Below are 21,787 nucleotides of genomic sequence, written 5' to 3'. Positions count from 1 at the left end.
CCAGGGAGGCCATGCCCACTGTAATCCAGGACAGCCCCATGAGAATCAGGGCAGGTGGGGGTATGGTCTTGTCAAGAATGGGCCATCGAGCGACCGAACATGAAAATCTGGTCATGAGAGCATCACATGAGGCCCAAAGTATTGCAAAGGTGTAACTGAGTTTATTCATGGAAATAATCACAAGTTATGTGAGTCATCCAAAATATAAGAAACATACAACAGAGTGCAAAAAATATTTTGACAGAAAAATCAGCTTCTGTAAGATAGTGCTAATATTAATGTGGTTTTGCCAGAAATGACATGTCCAAGTTTTAAAATATATAATTAATAATATAATTACCACACCTCTCGACATGTCTCTGAAAAATAAAATGAATAGTTTAGAATAATTGTATTGAAAATAGTTGCATAAAATAAAACTGATGTAATAATGTTAGCTTGGTATGCACTAGTGTTACAGCAGGGTGCCATCTATGAATGTACCTCTCCTAATGCTGTAGCTGTCCTATAAAAGTAAATACAAATTGGTAAGTAGAGAACAAATATAAATACTGAAACTTGTACAATTCCTTTCACCATTCTCATATGTTAAGTGGTTAAATAACTTACCGAATCCTCCGAATCTGAATCTTCCCTTCTACAAACAGAAGACAGAGAATGTTATCACCTACAGAAGTCACATCACATATTTGGGCAATCTGAGGGTTGTTAGCCCTGTGTGGCTGCTTTGGTTTATTACAATTGCAGCACTGTAATCAATGGGCAAGGAGAGGCTGGCATTGCTAAGCCATTTGAAGTAATGGTCATGTCAGTCAATTACATTCTTTATTTACCCAGATAAACAGTTTTGAACAAATTAATTTACAAGGTAGACCTGCATTATACAATTTAGATATAGGTACAAATCAGTAAGGGGATGCATGACAATTGAGTAGCAAATTCTTTGTATATAGAATCAATTTGAAAAAGCCCAACCAAATGAAATGGGAGACGTATGTCGGGAGAAGAGGCCTACCGGTAGGGAAAACATTCTGATAATACTAGGTGCAAATTACAGAGATAGTGTGGGTATACGAAGCATATCTGGGTATTTAGGGTGAAGATTCGGGTGTATGATTAGTATGTAGCTCAGGGACAAGTTATATACTAATACAAGAAGGAGGATGGAAAGGTACAGAGGATATGAAGGGGGAAGCACCAATCTTATCTGTATGATATATACATGAACGGCACCACAGGATCGTATGTGACTTCCGATCTGTTAGACAAAGAAAAAAGTATAAAAAAGTTAAACGTAAAAATAAGGTAAAGAGGCTTTCTACCTTCAGATTACTTTAGTTTACGATAGATAGATAGATAGATAGATAGATAGATAGATAGATAGATAGATAAATATATATTAGATAGATAGATAGATAGATAGATAGATAGATAGATAGATAGATAGATAGATAGATAGTTGAATAGGAGGTATAGTAATTACTGAGTCTAGTATCCTACAATATCTTATTTCTTTATACAACATTTTACAATGATATACTTACTTCGGCTGAGAATCTTCCTCAGGGCTATTAGAGATAGAGTAAAAAAAGATTTTGAGAATGTAAAACATATTATACCTGCGATATATAACGGCTATAACATTATTCTTAAGTGTTTTCTGCTACATTGTGAAGTACAATTTTGCTTACTTTGAATTGATTACATTATGAATAAAATGTACGACATACAGGTTGGTTGTAATGTATCTTAATTGTTATAACTCTATAATTATATAGTGCCAACATATTATATAGGACTTTACATAGAATGTTTAAGGCGAGTGGTTGGACTAAAGTGGACAACACCTTTAAGAAAAGACAGGAGTCACATTAACATTAAGTGGTAGGGAATGTAGTGATCACCATCGTCTAACAGTGACATACTTGAAAATCTCCCAACATAAAAAATTGAGACACATTAGGTCATGACCCCAATCCATCAAGACAACACCCCAATCTACCCATAATCCACCCTTTCCAGGGAGGCCATGCCCACTGTAATCCAGGACAGCCCCATGAGAATCAGGGCAGGTGGGGGTATGGTCTTGTCAAGAATGGGCCATCGAGAGATCAAACATGAAAATCTGGTCATGAGAGCATCACATGAGGCCCAAAGTATTGCAAATGTGTAACTGAGTTTATTCATGGAAATAATCACAAGTTATGTGAGTCATCCAAAATATAAGAAACATAAAATAGAGCACATGCCAGAAATGACATGTCCAAGTTTTAAAATATATAATTAATAATATAATTACCTTATCTCAGGCCAGGCCTCTGAAAAACAAAATGAATAGTTTAAAAAAAGTATATTGAAAAAATTTACATAAAAAACCCTGTTTCAGTAATGTTAGCTGGCATATACTAGTGGTACATGACATCTCAGAACGTACCTTTAATTATGATGATTTTGACCTATAAAAGTAAACAAATGGGTAAGTAGAGAATAAATCTAAACATTGAAACATGTACTATTCCCCTCACCAATCCCATATGTCATCTTGTTAAATAACTTACCTGAATCTCCATCTTCTTGTCTCTACAAATAGAAAAGACAGAATGTTATTACATACAGAAAGTCACATCACTGTTATGATTGATAGTATAAACGCCAGGAAAAACAGAAGTGTTTGAATAAAACGAAAGTATGTATATTAAAGGGCTCACCGTGTATGTCCTCCTTACCTTCACAACACCTTCAAATTTTAACCACTTATATAAAATAAACACACAGAGTCATGTATAAGTTGCAAAAAACTGGAGGACATATTTTATTAATTATATTACTTTTAACTAACCTATGGTGGCGGAGAAAGGGCACTGCGGGACAGGTCCCAAGCTGATATAACCAGATAACATGGAAACTGACAAAACCACCGTACATCCACTAACCATGAGGATCTCATCCCAAAACTATCATGCGCTGAATTGGCGTCAGAGTGACTGCCCCCCTTCTAAACTCATGCTGCACTCCCTCACCGAGCCGGTCAGGGGACCCTCCTCACCGAAGGACCAAGGAGTTACTGGTGTCTCTAAGGGGACAGTGACCTGCGGCCAACTACCATTAGCGCCCACATGAAAAAACAGTCAGTATTTAACTTATGTGCAAAACAGAAAACTAATTTGCACCCCTTGCATTGTAACATGGTTTTGTCCAGAAGACTTAAATAAGAAACTTCTTAATTTAGGATCCTTAATGAATCAGGCCCATAATCTCTAACTTTCTGAATAAATCTGGTTTAAAAGCACCCTCAAAATTGTATCCTCTTGAATCGAAGAGTAGCCATCTCAACATTTTTCAGGACTTAATAATTCAGGATCTATCTATGCTATAACAACCAGACTAACCCAATGCATAGAAATCTAACAAGAATAGAAACTGAATCTTTAAAACATTTACAAGAAAATACAAATTTAATTATAAAACCGGCGGATAAAGGAGGTGGCACAGTTCTCATGGATAGAATAGATTATATCAAGAAGGCTGAGAAATTGCTAGGTGATACGTCGTCTTATATTGTACTGAAAGGAGACCCTACAAAATGCTATGTGGAAACATTGAGACAAATCTTGCTAAGAGGTTTGTATGAGGAAATTATAACAAAAGATGAATACCAATATCTTCTCATTACTTATCCGATCATTCCAATTTTTTATTTTCTGCCAAAAATACACAAAAGTATCGTGAACCCGCCTGGTAGACCTATCATTGCGGGTATAGATTCCCTTACTTCTCACCTCTCAGAATACATAGATGTTTTTCTTAAAAAATATGTAGAAAAATAACCATCTTATTTAAAGGACACTTTAACATAACAATGTTTTACAAATTCTTAAAGATCTTGAATGGTCAAGTGATTATATATGGGAAACTATAGACGTGCAATCGTTATACACATCAGTACAACATGGCAAAGGTATAGAGGCATGTCGACAATTTTTGGATTCAGATTCCACATTTCATAAAATATTCATTTGTGATCTCATTAATTTTATACTAACTCATAACTATTTCAAATTTCTTGACACTTTCTATTTGCAAATATGCGGGACTGCTATGGGCACTGTATTTGCACTGAGTTTCGCTAACCTATTAATGGGATGTTGGGAAAAGAAATACATACTAGATCAAAATGAATTTTCTGATAACATTGTTCTTTACAAAAGATATATTAACGATATTCTACTAATATGGAAAGGGGATGTTTCAACAGTTTATACTATATATTGGCATAAACAAGTTAAATTTAAAGTTTACAGTAACATCTAATCCAAAACAAGTAGAATATCTAGATCTGGGGGTAAATGTATCATACCCCGATTTTGTCAACTCCCGCGAGTTCGGCGAGTTGACAGCTTAAATTTAAAGCGGCGCTGCCTTGTAAAGGGAAGTTTACTCTAGACTTGCGATTTTTTCTTGTGTGTTATACCCGTTTGTCTGAAGGGTCTATATATACCAGTAATCACGCTGGCTGGAGGGTCTGATTTAACTTTGATTTCAGACACTGATATTTTATATATTTTATGTATTTTATGCCTGCAAAATCTGTTTATGCATTGTTTTGGAACACTATATACATGTTTTATATTTGGCATCTAGCCATATAGAGTAGATGCATTTTTATTGAAGATCATTAAATCTTTTTGCATTTATCATATATGCGCTCCTCTTCATTTTATGAAGAGGAGCACAATAAGACTCTCCTCTGGTCTACAAACTTTCAAGGGTTCTCTGAAAACCCACCTCTTCAGACAAGCTTATAATATTATTCAACCACCCTCTTAACCTCACTACCTTACCCTATTACCACCCGTTACACAATTTCACACAAGACAACTACCCCCTGACCAACATTGTTGTGTGACAGGATCATTTAGCTTATGAGTCACTTTTACCTTTGCAGCCTGGCTGGGCCGAAATGCAAAATGTAGACCTAGCCTTAGCCTCCCGTGTCAAACTCCCATTGTTCCTTAGATTGTAAGCTTGTGAGCAGGGCCTTCTCACATCTTTGTCTGTTTTACCCAGTTTGTTTATTAGTTTACTATTTTTGTCCCCTATTGTAAAGCGTTACAGAATATGTTGGCGCTATATAAATTGATGATGATGATGATTTTATAATTCTGAAAAATATCTGGATAAGACTACTGAGATACGCTTTTATACTTTATTGTTCTGGTACGCACATATATTTTGGGGTATCTTATGGTGAAGTTTCCCATATATGTCTGAAGATAATGCACTATTGTGCGATTATTTCTGTCTTTTTTGGTACTTATGAAAAAGGATTTGACATCTAGAAGGACCATATATACAAGCAACTGTTGAGAGATCCATTGTAAGAAGACAAACCACAACACAGATAAGCTCATATTATATACAAGTTAACCCGTGCATGATACTCATGCATTCTAGTCAAATCAAGCTACTTAAGGTCTTAAAAAGGTTCTTGTCATGCATTTGGACCTAGCCCAGGCCTCCTCAGGGGAAGAGCGTTACTTCCCGACGCAAGCGCCCTTTTTAATGTGTGTTCATGAGGTAAAATTACCTCACGAAATTATGAGTTTGAGCCCTACCAAATTTCAGCCCTTTTTGAATTTTTTTTCCCACCCACACTAAGAATTTAGTAGGTCAGTGTATAACTCTGCCCAGCAGGTGGCGCTGCAACTTGGTTTTTTTTTCCACACACACACAGACGCCACTAAGCATTTATATATTAGATTCTTTTGGTACGCATATTTACTGTGGAGTAGTTTATGGTGGAGGATTCCACATAATAGAGGAGACTACACCATGATGTGCAATTGATTATTGGCCATTTCTCCTTCATCCACTCTGGGGCATACTCTTTAGACTGTGGGCAGTGACAGTGCTATGTGGCTATCACTGCACTGTCCCAACAGGTCCGGCGCTGCCATGGGCAGAGAGCGCTGCACTTGGTTGAGGATCCGCCATGTTGAGAGATGCCAAGTCCCCTGCTGAGGCGGAGGGGGGCTTGGATCTCATTTTAGCTCACTTTCATGTCTTACAGCATTATTATCTCTCACCCCTCCTCTGCAGGGGTAATATCTCTCACCTCTACTCTGTGGGGGTAATATCTCTCACCCCTCCTCTGTGTGGGGGATGGGTAATACCTCTAACCCCTGCTATGTGGGGGGTAATACCTTTCACCCCTCCTCTGTGTGGGGGGGATGGGTAATACCTCTCACTCTCCTCTGTGGGCGTAATATCTCTTACCCCTCCTCTGTGGTGGGAGGGTAATACCTCTCACCCCTCCTCTGTGGGGGGTAATATCTCTTACCCCTCCTCTGTGGTGGGGGTAATACCTCTCACCCCTCCTCTGTGGGGGGTAATACCTCTCACCCCTCCTCTGTGGGGGGTAATATCTCTTACCCATCCTCTGTGGTGGGGGGTAATACCTCTCACCCCTCCTCTGTGGGGGGTAATACCTCTCACCCCTCCTCTGTGGGCGTAATATCTCTCACCCCTCCTCTGTGGGGGGTAATATCTCTTACCCCTCCTCTGTGGTGGGGGTAATACCTCTCACCCCTCCTCTGTGGGGGGTAATACCTCTCACCCCTCCTCTGTGGGGGGTAATATCTCTTACCCCTCCTCTGTGGTGGGGGTAATACCTCTCACCCCTCCTCTGTGGGGGGTAATACCTCTCACCCCTCCTCTGTGGGCGTAATATCTCTCACCCCTCCTCTGTGGGGGGTAATATCTCTTACCCCTCCTCTGTGGGGGGGTAATACCTCTCACCCCTCCTCTGTGGGGGGTATAATATCTCACCCCTCCTCTGTGGGAGGGGGTAATACCTCTCACCCCTCCTCTGTGGGGGGTAATACCTCTCACCCCTCCTCTGTGGGGGGTAATACCTCTCACCCCTCCTCTGTGGGGGATATAATATCTCACCCCTCCTCTGTTGGGGGGGGAGTAATACCTCTCATCCCTCCTCTGTGGGGGGGTAATACCTCTCACCCCTCCTTTGTGGGGGGTATATCTCACCCCTCCTCTGTGGGGGGGGCGGGTAATACCTCTCACCTCTCCTCTGTGTGGGGGGGTAATACCTCTCACCCCTCCTCTGTGTGGGGGGGGAGTAATACCTCTCACCCCTCCTCTGTGGGGGGTATATCTCACCCCTCCTCTGTGTGGGGGGGGGGTAATACCTCTCACCCCTCCTCTGTGGGGGGGGGCAGGTAATACCTCTCACCCCTCCTCTGTGGGGGGGGGCAGGTAATACCTCTCACCCCTCCTCTGTGGGGGGTATATCTCACCCCTCCTCTGTGTGGGGGGGGGGTAATACCTCTCACCCCTCCTCTGTGGGGGGTATATCTCACCCCTCCTCTGTGTGGGGGGGGGGGTAATACCTCTCACCCCTCCTCTGTGGGGGGGGGTAATACCTCTCACCCCTCCTCTGTGGGGGGTATATCTCACCCCTTCTCTCCTTTCTATCATCCTGCCACATTCTGAGGTAATTTCTCCCTCATATCTGCCCCATGTCACTAGTATTGTCAGTGATGTTGTACTTTGGCCCCTCGTGGCAGCAGGCACAGACCAGCTCCCCAAATTACCAGGGGGGTCCCAGGACCTCCCCCCCCCCCCGGGTCCCCGGCTGTCACTCACCACACAGATGCCCTCATACTAGCCGTATGTTGCTAAGCAACATTCCTGTGTCTCCTCTGGGTCCTAGTGCCGCCCACACACTCAGTCACTAGGAGGTGTCACTGACACCAGAGGGGGCGTTACATGTAATAATACCACATTCTTGAATTTTATTAATATATGTGCTATATTGGAATAGTTTATATCAGCTCTGTCCCTTGTCTCCTGTAGACTGTACCTTTAGCTCTGATATGTTTTGTTATGCAGCCTATACCCTTTATTGGACTTTTCCTTTTTAATGAATGTATTTTTGAAGATAGAGCCTCCAGAACTGAAGAAAGAAAGAATAGAGAGACCAGTGGAGAACCTGACACACCCAGCAGCACCAGCAGCTCACCAAACCAGAGGAGCACACGCTCACCAGGCAAAAGAGGAAACGAAAGGGAGAGCGGAGTAACTAACTCAGAATCATATGGGCATAAGTACATTCTGGATTTACAAATAACAATTTGCATTTAGAAATAGAACTTCGGAGATCAATTTACTAACTTGTTTCTGGACTTCACTTTCTAGTTAAGCTTTTATCAATTGTATCCCAGCTCCATCATTTTAGCTTTCTCCCAATATACATTTATATACAGTATACACTTATGCACATTTATGGAGTATTTGTATCTAGATGGAAGGAGGACACAGTTGGATTTTCTCCATCTCTGCGGTGGTGTTCGATTCAGGTCCCGTTATGTGGCTAAATCCACCTTCACGGCTCCACAATCTATGAGCAATCACCGCACTTCCTGCAGGTGTGTCACTGGCTGGAGTATAATTGCACCATTATCCCCGTGTCCAGAGGAACAGTTTTGGGGATGGGGGGTGGTGATGTGACCCGTCCTCCAGCGGCCCACTCTCTGCTCTACTGAGCCCACACGGACTACTGGAAATGCACAGTGAGAAGACAGTAGTCCTTGCTCTTATACCAATACTTACTAGAACTAGATAGACCTTGGTGGCCCCTCCATCCTGCTAGTGTTTTACCTTACTGCGGCAGAACAGTAAATCCATGTGCAGAGAAGCTGATACTTTTACGCGTTGGGGGGATTCAATTAGCCGCAAAGTGTCTCAAGAACGTTCTGGAGCCATTTTGCTGCGGAGATTTGCAAAAAATCACCACTCATTTTTCCTCGCACCGAACAATGAGCAGAGAGTTCTACCGTAATTGCCTGTGATGTGATGCTTCACGCCAGAACCCCGGCAATTGAACTCCCCCATTGTGTATTAAGGAAGCAGAAAAATAAACAACAAAATGTTTGCCGATCATCCAATTAGCAATTGGGGAATATAAAAAAATAAAAATAAAATATTGATTGGGCATCTCCTTTATTTCCTGCCTCATTCCTCTGTGGCTTTTCTGAGGCTCATATATAGCCAGTCTGACATCCCGGAGATAGAGCACATAACATACTAGGGTACTGACATCCCGGAGATAGAGAACATGACATACTAGGGCTGTTTGTCACAGATAAAGGGAAAATTCTGCTTCTTAATCTCTTCCTGAAGCTGGATGAAGAGAACCGGAGAAAAACACACAGAGAAGAATGAGTGAGGGAGACAGAAGGACAGACTGACTGTGAGGGACCATGACAGGCGGACAGGTGGTGAGGACACAGTAAGAGTGACAGTGACACAGGTAATGAAGACACAGTAACAGATGGACACGTGATACAGACACAGTGACAGGAGACAGACGGGTGACACAGAGACAGAGAGACAGACAGGTGACACAGAGACAGACGGGTGAAACAGACACAGAGACAGACAGGTGGCACAGACACAGAGACAGAGAGACAGACAGGTGACACAGAGACAGACGGGTGACACAGACACAGAGACAGAGAGACAGACAGGTGACACAGAGACAGACAGGTGACACAGAGACAGAGAGACAGACAGATGACACAGAGACAGACAGGTGAAACAGACACAGAGACAGACGGGTGATACAGAGACAGACAGGTGACACAGACACAGAGACAGAGAGACAGACAGGTGAAACAGACACAGAGACAGACGGGTGATACAGAGACAGAGAGACAGACGGGTGACACAGAGACAGACGGGTGAAACAGATACAGAGACAGACGGGTGACACAGACACAGACACAGAGAGACAGACAGGTGACACAGAGACAGACGGGTGATACAGACACAGAGACAGACGGGTGATACAGACACAGACACAGAGACAGGCGGGTGATACAGACACAGAGACAGACGGGTGACACAGACAGTGACAGGAGACAGACAGGTGACACAGAGACAGACAGGTGATACAGACACAGAGACAGACGGGTGACACAGAGACAGACAGGTGATACAGACACAAAGACAGACAGGTGATACAGACACAAAGACAGACAGGTGATACAGACACAGAGACAGGCGGGTGATACAGACACAGAGACAGACGGGTGACACAGACAGTGACAGGAGACAGACAGGTGACACAGAGACAGACAGGTGATACAGACACAGAGACAGACGGGTGATACAGACAGTGACAAGAAAAAAAAGATATTATAAAGAGTAAAATAATTAGAAAACATAGACAACTACAAGAGATGGACTTCTGGTTCATGTTGGTGTTCGGGCTTCTGATACATTGTGACACAGAAGGTGAGGATCAGACTCGGGTATACTGACATTTTCAAGCTCTGTGTTTAGGTGTTTAGGGTTATTCATTACATTGTGGATCAAAATGAGTTATGTCCAGTGTTTAAAGTGTTAAAACATAAAGCTCTAATTACATTTCAAGAAACATAGAAACACACGTTATCAGCAATTTGGGGAATAAAGTCAGTAACATGCCAGAAAATGTATACATGATTGCAACTTTATTTTTAACTTTAAATTTGAATAAAAACAACAAACTATAGGACAAATGATGCTATTTGGTACAGTATATATAAGTTATTTATAACATAATTGAATCATTGCACATGTAACCCCCTGCCACTATGTGTGTGGTCTTGGGGTGTATAGGTGGCAATGCACTCCCTCACTGTCCTCTGCCCTGGCCAGCTCTCTGGTGTGGGTATAGATGACCACAGGCTCCCCGGCACATGCAGGATTTCTATGTAAGGTGTTGGGACACAGCTGAGGTAACTTAGGGTGCGGTGCTCACAGATGTTTCAGTGATTTGGGCACCAGACCAACTCTTTATTTTCACTCCACTTCACTCTAGCATGATACTTGAGTTGCAAATAACAGTAAAATAAATATGTATATCTCATATCTCCTGTCTGACTGAAAACAAAAAAAGATAAAAATACGTAAAAATAAATCAACTCATTTTAAAAATATTGACGAGTAAAAAAATAATGTATTCAAGTTCAATAAATAATTTTTTTAATTGATTTTCTTGCTATTAGCCATCCTAAGATGACGATAATAGAACAATTATTGAGGTACACGTACAACCGCGCATGGCTGCCAACAGGAATTCAGGGCCCCGATACAAATTGTGAGTGGGTGTGGTTATACAATTGGGAGCGTGACTAAGCATCATTGGGGCGTGGCTGGCGGGGTAAAGCGCTAGGCCCTGATATTGCCAGAGCGTGACATATGTCCAAGCACTCCTGACTTTCAGGACATCTAGCACCACAGTGTACTATATAAAGAATGCAGTGTGTACATAAAGATTTCAGTCTTGGCCTGCACCTTACATTGGGCAGAACACTCACCAAAAATTGTCATTGTCCCACTAGAATCACAACATGTCAGACTCTCCTGCTCTCTCCTACCTGTTCTTGTCACTTTCACCACCTGTGGCTGCTGGTTTCTTTAGTTGCAGCTTGTCTGGGTCCTGGAATGTTGAGGGCCCTATTTGGAAAAAAAAATGGGTACATTTAGAATATTACAACCAGCCCCGGTGTTAAATCAATAACACCCACAATTAATAATTAGGCCTTCCTCCAGCCCTAACATTAAAATAAAAGTATTCCAATTTAATAAATACACCTATTTCCCTATATACAGCCCCAGCAATAAATTAATATTATTTACATTTCATAAATATTTCTTGCAACCATCACTGACATTAAATAACTCATAGTCACATTTAATAAAGAGACCTCATTCTCCCCAAACTCACCCCCACATTCAATAGCCCCCAAACCACCCCATCTTAGATTATTAATCCCCACTATTACATTAACCCACCATCACCCCACAAACAAAATAGCACCCATTAATTAGCCACCACCGACCTCACACACACTACATTGCCAAAAGTTCCCTGTGCCATCACACACACATTACTGTGCCCCTTCCTCATCACCACGCTGTGCCTCCTTATGATCATACTGCGCCCTCCATGCTGCTTTTCCCCCCCATCACCCTATGCCATGCTGCTCCCCCCCATCACCCTGTGCCATGCTGCTCCCCCCCATCACCCTGTGCCATGCTGCTCCCCCCCATCACCCTATGCCATGCTGCTCCCCCCCATCACCCTGTGCCATGCTGCTCCCCCCATCACCCTATGCCATGCTGCTCCCCACTCTCCTTCATCACCCTGTGCCTTTTATCTCTCCCCCTTCTTCATCACCCTGTGCCTTTCTGTCTCCCCCCATCATCACCCTGCGCCTTTCTGCGTTCCTCCACTCTTTTACTTACCTTTGCATTGCCATCTTTCATCTTTCTTTTCTCTCTTCTGTCTTTTCTGCTGCGCCGCTCCTCACTGAATGTTGGACGTGACGTGATCACATTACGCCCAACATTCAGTGCAATCGGAGGAGGGAAGAGGGACGCCGGTGCTACGATCATGTGAGTATTTGTATGTTCACACGATCGCGGCGCCTGAGGCCCCCTCCCCCTCCGTGCACAAAAAAAAAGAAAAGAAAAGAAGATTAAAAAAAGAATAAAAGAAAAACCTTCAGCAGTGGGGTACCCTCTCGGCGGCCCTGCGGCCCGCAATGCTTGATGACTTCCACATGCTTAATGAGGCATAAAGCTGTACATTAAAAAAACACATTAATATTAACCTCCTTTAAATAAATCAGTCTTGACATTACCAAATGAATATAATGTAATACCTTAGATAATATAATGAACACAAGTCTCCCCCCTCACAGACAGATAAATAAAACAAATATTAATAGTGTTAGTTACTGATCTAGGGCCTGATACATTGAGGAAAGTAAAAAAATGAATACGTTTTCTTCTGAACAAAACCATGTTACAATGTAAGGAATGCAAATTAGTTTATTATTTTGCACATAATATATATACTGTCTGTTTTTTCATGTAGCACACAAATACTTTATAGCTTATTTGTACACTGAAATTTAAAGTTGATCTAGGACATGATCTACCCTAACTATAAATCTGTCCTCACGTTTTAAATTTACCTCCCCCTTCAAAACAACATGGTTTTGCCAAGGTTCAAAGTTACTCAATTTTTGTTTGCTTTACTTTCCTTAAGGAATTAGGCCCCAAGTGTTTCACATCTCTCAGCAGTCAAGAAATTGCTAAATATCACAAGTAACTTACTTTTACTGGATTTTCTTTTCCCCTTATGTCACTGAAACACTAGAGCAGTGTTGGCTAACCTGTGACACTCCAGGTGTTGTGAAACAACAAGTCCCAGCATGCTTTGCCAATATATAGCAGCTTATTGCTGGAACGGTGTTCTGGGACTTGTAGTTTCACAACACCTGGAGTGTCACAGGTTAGCCAACACTGCACTAGAGCCATGTAAAAACAATCACAGTGGCCATTTTGTTGAAGTCTGAGTTCATTACTACATAGACAGATCTCCACAAAAATGGGACTTAGACTGCAGACTGAATGTTATAGTTTTCTAATGCAGATAGTAGTCGGAGGCTCCTAGAAGCTGATTTTTCCTCATAAACCACAGAACTGTCGTTAACCCAGTGTAGAGGGGGCTTTGGGCAACTGTGCCTCAAAAACACCTATTGTCATCGGATAGAGGGCTTTTTCTTACTTTAATAAATAGAACCCTTAAGGCTGCAATTTACTTAAGTGTAGCTCAATATTAGTATGTTTTGTTGATAACGTTTTGTCCCTCTACAGTTTCTGTACCATACTTGGCCACCTTCGGGAATTGCCTGCTTTCTTATTGCAGGAGCTTAGCAACAATGGTTTAGAGCAGGGTTTCCCAAACCCAGTCCTCAGGGCTCCCCAACAGTGCAGGTTTTCAGGATCACATGTGACATAATTAGGACCACCTGTGGATCTGTTACAATGTGTCAGTCAGTATTGAATACACCTGTGCTCCAGCAAGGAGATATGGAAAACCTGCACTGTTGGGGAGCCCTGAGTACTGGGTTTGGGAAACCCTGGTTTAGAGCTATTAGCAAATGACCACTAAGGACCATGTTTTATATGTCACTAGGGGGTAAATTTATCAAACTGCGGGTTTGAAAAAGTGGAGATTTTGTCTATAGCAGCCAATCAGATTATAGCTGTCATTTTGTAGAATGTACTAGATAAATAACTGGAATCTGATTGGTTGCTATAGACAACATCTCCACTTTTTTTAAACCCCCAGCTTGATAAATATACCCCTAGGTGTAAAAAGATCTGGTGTCTGGTAATTCAGCCCTGGGTAAAATCAACCCTCGGAAATTACTTGTGATTGCAAATAAGCATTTATCCTAATTATTGCAGCTAATCTCTCCTTCCTTCCATTCCTTGTACCTCTCTTCAGGTGTCACCCATTGTCCCCATTCCCTCCTCCTTCATTGTCACAGTTTATTTGGTTGCCATCTGTTTGTCTCACAGGTCCTCTCCGTTTGCCCTCAGGTTGCTCTGGTCTCCCACCTCTCTCCCTCTCCTCATTCCCAGGAGGGCCACCTCTGTACTTTAGCACCTTGATGTGCCACCTCTGCCTGAACACGACTAAGCATCCCTCTCAATTGTACACCTTCACCTTTTCCTTAAATGGGCATCTGATAAGTCTCTTTAGAAGGAGCGAGGGAAGAGCATTATATGTCCTAGACAAAAAGAAGAACAACATTGGTTTGTGGAAATGTAAAGTGGACGAGTATCCTGATCTCAGTGCCGAATATTACCTAGGACCTCCCACGTCTGCCCCACCAGCAGAGAAGAAGAGAGACACAAGTAGGTATAACAAGTATATTGAAAGAAAAAAGGAAGTATGGATCTGTCCCTCCCCCTGGTGGGTGAGAAAGGCAGAGGGAGCTGTGAACCTGTCCCTCCCTCTGGCGGGTGGCACAGACAGAAGGGACATACGACTTTGCCCCTCCCCCTGCAGGTTGAGACAGTGACAACTCCTATGAGTTATGGTACAGCAGTTGCCTTATTTTAAAGAGGAACTCCACCTAAAATCATCCACTCCTTCCATCCAGCGTAATCACAGGGCTCTCATGGCTGAGACCCGTTAGAGTTCTCATGATATCAACTTGCAAAAGTGCAGTCAATATCAATAAGCCTGATAAGTGTGTGTGTAAATGTGCGTTTTTAAATAATGATCCTTTACAAATTGAGAGAATTATTATGGCGGAAAATGTTGTCACCAGATGACTGACCGCTGCCTGCTTGTGTATGCGCTCATCTCCAGACCGCAAAGGCTGCAGGGATCCAGAAGTCATCCGGACATTTGATCTGGACCTTGCTGGATGTGACTAGGCAAGATGTCCATAGGCAAACCAAGGGTGGTTTCCTAGTGCCTGGAAACCCCCTCCAAGCCTGGGGCACTGTATAATTGAGGTGGCTGGACCCTGCCACCGCTTCACACGGCTCTGCTTGAAAAAGGAGAGCTACGTGCACCTAACAGTAGTACACGCAGCATTGCCCATGTATATTATGGGGATAGAAAGAGTTGGAGAGCAGCCAAGCACTGTCTAAAATTATAACCACGCCCCCATGCATGCTGGTCACGCCCACTGGTGGCGTGGTGTGGAAACCCCCCTCTACAAATCCTGCGTTTGCCCCTGATTTCATACAGTTCATCTAGTTATTTCTCTATTTCAATTACAGGTAAAGAAGAGCCCTCTGTTCCAGCCTATATCGTCTCATACAGAATTATTCTAACAATCGTAACTGCAGCAGCCTTACTGATCACCCTCATTATAGTGACGGCAACTATATCAAGTCGCTGTGTAACGGGACCGTGCAGGTACAATTAGACCAGTTGTGTTACTATACATACATTAATGTGATGCACGGTATAGATCAAATCCAAATATTGATAATATGTTAATGTTATCCAGACATATTCAATAAATGAACATGACTATGGGACATATTTAACAATGACTGTTTTTTTTGGCACTGTGATTTTTATTCCTTATCGCAATGATAAGGAACAAAAGATCGTGACCATATATGAAAAGAGTTCTACTGGGACAGCAGTCATGATAAACGGCTGCCCCGATGAACACCTATCTCCTATCTCTTCTATGGTCACTATGGGGAAGTGTCCACCGAGAGGAGAGCAGGAAAGATTCGATGAGAGATATGAAGATCCCTCTACCACGATGCTCTCCCCATAGGCTTCAACGGATAAGGCCATCGGACACAAGTTCTGGAAATCTTAGAAACCTATGGGGAACCACAGAAGATATCTCTGATATCTGCCGCGATCCCCTAGTTATAAGTAGAGGGGATACTTACATTTACAGTGGTCCCCCGAAAACTGCTGTATTCTGGGGATTAGCTTGTAAAATAGGTCCCTAAGAGTCTGAGATTTCTAGGGCAATATATCAGGGGGGGGGTTTGCTGTTTGCTAATTGTGATAAAGCAGGGTTTTATAACCAGTAATCATATAAGATTAAAATGATTGTATATATATATATATATATATATATATATATATATATATATATATATATATATAATATAAATGTCTAGTGGAGTGTGTTAGTCTGTCTGTGTGTGTGTGGAAAAAATAAAACCAAGCTGCAGCGCCACCTGCTGGGCGGAGTTATACACTGACCTACTAAATTTTTAGTGTGTGTGGGAAAAAAAATTCAGAAAGGGCTGAAATTTGGTATACTAAGATGTTTTTAACTTGTTAATTTAATTTGTTAATTGTTAAAAGTGTTTCTAAAGATTTTAAAAATATATATATATATTTCTTGAAGGAGAAGTGACAGTTGGGAGTGGTTGGTGGTTGCCGGGGGTGACAGTGGGGAGTGGTTGGTGGTTGAGGCCTGGGCTATGGCCCAAATGCATGACAAGAACCTTTTTAACACCTTAAGTAGCTTGATTAGACTAGAATGCATGAGTATCATGCACGGGTTAACTTGTGTGTATATATATATATATATATATATATATATATATATATATTATATACATGTGTGTGTGTAAATATGTCTATGTTGCCATGGTCCATACATCACTGAACTGCCAGACCAAGGTACCTGTAAGGGAAAGGTATTGAATGATTTAGCTCCTCTGATCACAGTTACACAGTGTCCTGTATTCAGTACAAGGGAATTGCCCGGTCCCCATGGAGCCCTATGGGGGTACGGAGGAGGCCAAGGTCGGGATCTCCCTCAGTGTGAAGCAGGAAATACCTCCCAACTGTCCTTGCAGTCAGACCGTATCCTGACTAAGCGAGATCACCCAAACTCAAGACTGCCGCACCAGATTCAGGACATTTGGCAGACTCTCCTGTTCTCTCCTACCTGTTCTTGTCGCTTCCATTATCTGCGGCTGCTGGTGTCTTTAGTTGTCTGGATCCTGGAATGTTGGAGCCCTATTTGGGAAAAAGACAGGAAAATTAAATTGACAAAGTCCCAGCCAGCCCTGGCATTAAATCAATAGCACCCACATTTAACAAAGGCCTCCCTCCCTGCAAGCAGCCCCAACATTAATTTGATAGTATTCCCATTTAATAACAGAGCTATTTCCCCTAACCATCCCCAACATTAGATAATTAATATTCACATTTAATAAATACCCCTCCTTCTCCCCAAACTCAACCTCAACATTAAATTAAAGGTCCCATTGCCCCACCTTAAATAATAAAATGACCTTCTTCCATCGGCGCAGTGTAGGAAAGGAAGGGGACGCCGTACATGTTTGGTATCGTTCTACTCAGGAAAAATAGCTGATCGCTTTGTGGAGCAGATATCTGGGGTTGCACTTACTTTGTCATCCAAATTAATATATTTTTGTTTCCACTTTATTCTAGGTTTTCACTACATAATGAGCATTTCACTGTAGAATGAGTACAACCCCCCCCCCCCCCCCCATTTATTTCAATATGCTATTTATGTGTGTTTGTATTATAACTTGGCGACGAACATCATGCAAAGCGGACACAGAAAACCAGTTCTGCTTAAATACAGGCGTAGATGCTTTAAAGCAGTGATGGGTAACAGGCGACCCTCCTTCACCTGCGGCCCCCAGCTCCTTCCCGCATTATTGCGAGATATGTCCTCTTTATCTCGTTACACGTGTATTAAGTTCCTGCTGCTATGTTACTACAGATCTTTGATTAAATGTATTGTTTTAAATTATAACTGAGATTAAGGGTAACGTGTGGCCCTTTTGAAGGTTAGAGGGCCCGACCACCCGGCCCCTGAACTGTATAAGGTTGTCCATCACGGCTTTAATGTCTGAAATATCTAAGGCTCCCTAAATATCTCCACGTAGCTGAAACTCTGTAGAGGCAATTCTTTTAAGAGTGCTGTATATATTTACGTTATTCCGCATGTCTCTATAACAATATTATGTTTTCTTTAATCCTCTTTAGAAAAACATCACCCCAACATGCAGATGTCAGAGGTAAATTATGTTATCAGATTAATCTGTAACCATACTTGGCAACTTTTAAGATGAGAAGTCATGTGACAAGGGGAAGGAGGAGGCAGGGTGACATCGCCCCGCCCCCACTATGAAATGCCGAAATTCACGGCATTGAATGACAAGATTAAGCCCTGCCCCCTTCATTCAATGCCGTAGATTTCTGCAAATGTGGGAAGCTTCGCCTGCTCTTCTGGGAGTCCGGGAGGACTCCCTGAAATTTGTGAGCCTCCCAGGAATTCTGGAAGAGTAGGCAAGTATGTCTGTAACCAACCACAGCACTAGTAGCAGGACCTCTAGTAAGCAGCGTATAAGGCAATTGGACCATAAGAGACAATCTAGCGACATATTATATGTTATGAATGTATAGTGTCAATATAGTTCACATGCTATATAGGAGATTGCTAGAAAGGCAATGTAATACAGACCCTATATGAAACACACATTACATTATGGTGCATGCTACAGGCCAGACATTTTTATTATGCAAAGATGCAGCGTTTATCTGAGCTAAAAAAATAGGACAGACAGTAATTCTAAAATGCAAAGTAATATAATAGACAAGTATGTACTACAAAACAGGTGTTTTGGTGCGTTGTCCTTTGTGGCTGTGCTCTAAAACAGCAGAAACAGATTGCTGATAGAGTTAGTGTGTCCGGGCGCTCCTCAATATGTCCTCTCTGTTCTAGGCAGAGGGCAGTCTGACAATTTTCTGCTCACAGAAAAATGTAATTCTGACACCAGTGATCCAAAGGTGGAACCTGTAAGTATTAGTGACTAATGTCTCCCTCTACTGGCACTACAGAGAGTTGCATGCAAATAATAATATCCATTTATATTTCATTTTACAGGATGCAGTATCTTATGTGGAGCTAGAAGTGATGCCAATGCCCCCCTTACAAAAAACCCCAAGTCCTCGTTCCACTATATATGCAACCATCATGTGACTTGAATTGGTCAATTCTGAGAATTAGTCCGTAGTAAATGACATGTGTACAGAGTACGGCCTATTGTGTAGAACTAGACACCAAACAAATATTACCATCGTCGTCAGAAGACTTTATTCAGGCACATCAATTCCTCACCAGTGGAGCTTACAATCTAATTTCCCCAATACTTTATTTGCTTATTTTTATGAATTGTATTTGCTACCACATTTTAGATAGAGCTCTGTGTACACAAACATGTACAGAGATTACTGGACTAATCAGGTATCTCATGATGGTATATCCAGCAAGACCATTATAGGAACAATATACAGCGATAGCCTGCATCATATTGGGACTATGGAATCATAGCTGCAGTGATCACAGGCATACAGCTGTTCTACCTATTATTTCTGAAACCGCTCTTCTGCTATATACATAACCCTCTAGGTCAGGGAACATTTTTACCTTTTACCGCAAAATATATTTAGATACGCCGACGTTACACCCTTGAATTGAAAGTAAGGAAATCATATATTTAATTATTGGAATTAAAATTTTTATTGAATCTATTCAAAATTTCTTTGAAAGCTTCAACTTCAAAACTTCAGGTTTTGGAGAAATGACGTTGCTTCATTTTTGATACGAGAGCTTCAATATTGGGGCATTTTGATGTCAGAGCAATTTGGATACAGTCTTCAGCGTCCAATCGATTTCTCTGCTTTGTTTTTATGTTCGTTAGAAAGGAAAATCCTTGTTCAGAAAGGTAGGTTGTGGCAAAAGGCAACAACTTTTTGACTGCCTCCTCACGTGCAATTTTGAATGTCTTTGCAGCTGTTAACATCCAAAAATGACAGCTCTGCTTTGTTTTCAAATGCAATACGTGCTTCATTATTGCATCAAAGCTCAAGAAGTGCCTCTGCCCACCCTTCAGGCTCTTCTGGGACAACAGCAATTTCACATTTAAAGGGGTCTACAATCCAACTGACAGCATGTGAACCAGCAGCATTACCCCACAGGATTTTAATTTTTACCCCATGTGGGGTAATTTACCCCTGTTCCCTGACCACTGCTCTAGGAGAATGTAAAGTACAGCAAGAAGTAAAAATGGATAAGATATTGGTAGCACAAAATTTCTGAGCTGTGATCTAACCACATTAACATCACCCCTGGATTCACAGTAGCTGTGCCCAGCTACCAACAGCATTCCAGCATGAATACTATCTAATCTCAAAGTATATTACTATTGTAATTCCCATATGTTGTGTAATTGTGCAATTTAGCGATACATTTAAATGTATATTATGCAAAATATATGAAAATATTCCATTTACATTTTGTGTTTTATGCCAATTTGTATTACTTTCCCCACCGCTTTCTCTTTGTACAGTTTACAAGAAGGTAATGTATTATTACGGTCTATTTTAGTCAGCAGCCAATTAACCCACCAGTATGTTTTTTGGACTGTGGGAGGAAATTGGAGCACCAGGAGGAAACACCCACAAACTGACAGACAAGTGCATGCTAATAGAGCACATGTAGAATGCTAATGCCTACATTCAATACATTAGATTTTTACTGAAGTGTGTGCATTGTAAGCCTACAATTGAAGTCCAACAATGTTACATGTCCTGTGCGTAGCCGGATGAAAAATCATCATTGAATAGGTACATCTGCTGTTTTTTGTGCACACCATATACTGTGAGCAGGGGGGGATGGGGGAAGGGGCAGGGGCCTAAGAATTTGAGGTGTGATCAAGGTAGATTGGCTCAGCTGATGCCAATGACCTAAAAACTGAGGCACATTAGGTGAACACTGGTGAGGTCAGTGTTTAATCACATGAAACTGGGAAATTAACTACATATTAGGAACATCCATAGGGTCAAGGTTATGGCCACTATGGGGCAAAAATGTGAAGTGGGCTAGCTACCCTCGAGGCCTTCCAAGTGAACTGGTCACTTACATTCAGTGGTGGCAGCCATGTTGTGGGGTGAGCCAATATTGATAAGAATATTCCTGAGTTCCTAGTGAATTGATGGACTGCATTATCAACCTAGTGGGGCAGCTAAGAGCAACACAAAGATATCTTGAGCATCAGAAACTTTGACCCATGACATTTTCTAAACAGGCCGGTAGGTAAAAGGGATACCTCTGATACATCTCCGAAGCTGCAACATGAAGACTATGCAGAGAAGACGCCAACTTCAAAGCATGCAGAGGGTGAGGTGCTAATAATGAGAATTAACAGTGCAGACAGTCAGTTGAAGCTTTTAGATTTTCCCCAACGGGGGACTGATGCCTATTTGTACCTTCTACAAATCCTTGGCACAAAACAATTTGCTTCTCAATATTAAACCACCCTCCACATTTTAAACATCATGTGTTCTTTTAAGATGAAAACTTTACAAAAGAAACAATACAAG

The 21,787-nt window shown here is 41.9% G+C and overlaps 1 protein-coding gene and 1 long non-coding RNA gene across 6 annotated transcripts; one reads left to right on the top strand and one right to left on the bottom strand.

Annotated features, from left to right (window-relative positions):
- Window positions 1–346: 346 nt before the first annotated feature.
- Window positions 347–7,735, bottom strand: LOC142101448 (uncharacterized). Its single transcript, XR_012679011.1, has 8 exons — window positions 7,663–7,735; window positions 2,559–2,580; window positions 2,435–2,456; window positions 2,300–2,318; window positions 1,545–1,568; window positions 1,223–1,258; window positions 610–637; window positions 347–505 (listed from the first exon to the last, which is right to left on the bottom strand). It is a non-coding gene; the product is annotated as an uncharacterized LOC142101448 (long non-coding RNA).
- A 2,012-nt stretch (window positions 7,736–9,747) lies between these two features.
- LOC142102065 (uncharacterized) lies at window positions 9,748–19,889 on the top strand. 5 transcript variants are annotated; one of them, XM_075186605.1, is made up of 7 exons: window positions 9,748–9,835; window positions 9,947–10,314; window positions 14,443–14,781; window positions 15,661–15,799; window positions 18,389–18,420; window positions 19,128–19,201; window positions 19,290–19,889. In XM_075186605.1, exons 2-7 carry the CDS (start codon window positions 10,260–10,262, stop codon window positions 19,383–19,385), a joined length of 735 nt encoding a protein of 244 aa, XP_075042706.1. In that variant the 5' UTR covers window positions 9,748–9,835; window positions 9,947–10,259; the 3' UTR covers window positions 19,386–19,889. The 5 variants fall into 5 exon arrangements, with proteins under 5 accessions (XP_075042706.1, XP_075042703.1, XP_075042705.1 ...); XM_075186602.1 differs by having other exon boundaries at window positions 9,748–9,990; window positions 10,060–10,314; XM_075186604.1 differs by having other exon boundaries at window positions 9,748–10,009; window positions 10,132–10,314.
- The last annotated feature ends 1,898 nt before the right edge of the window (window positions 19,890–21,787 follow it).

Source organism: Mixophyes fleayi, chromosome 9 (assembly GCF_038048845.1).
Source record: "Mixophyes fleayi isolate aMixFle1 chromosome 9, aMixFle1.hap1, whole genome shotgun sequence".
NCBI classification, from domain to species: domain Eukaryota; kingdom Metazoa; phylum Chordata; class Amphibia; order Anura; family Limnodynastidae; genus Mixophyes; species Mixophyes fleayi.
This window is presented reverse-complemented; position numbering and strand designations above follow the sequence as displayed.

Bases quoted from the DNA above. Each gene is read 5' to 3' on its own strand.
- LOC142102065 (XM_075186605.1), top strand. From the start codon at position 10,260: ATGGACTTCTGGTTCATGTTGGTGTTCGGGCTTCTGATACATTGTGAC. The intron at 14,782-15,660 runs GTAGGTATAACA...TTTCAATTACAG, and splicing joins AGAGAAGAAGAGAGACACAA to GTAAAGAAGAGCCCTCTGTT. The intron at 18,421-19,127 runs GTAAATTATGTT...TCTCTGTTCTAG, and splicing joins CCAACATGCAGATGTCAGAG to GCAGAGGGCAGTCTGACAAT.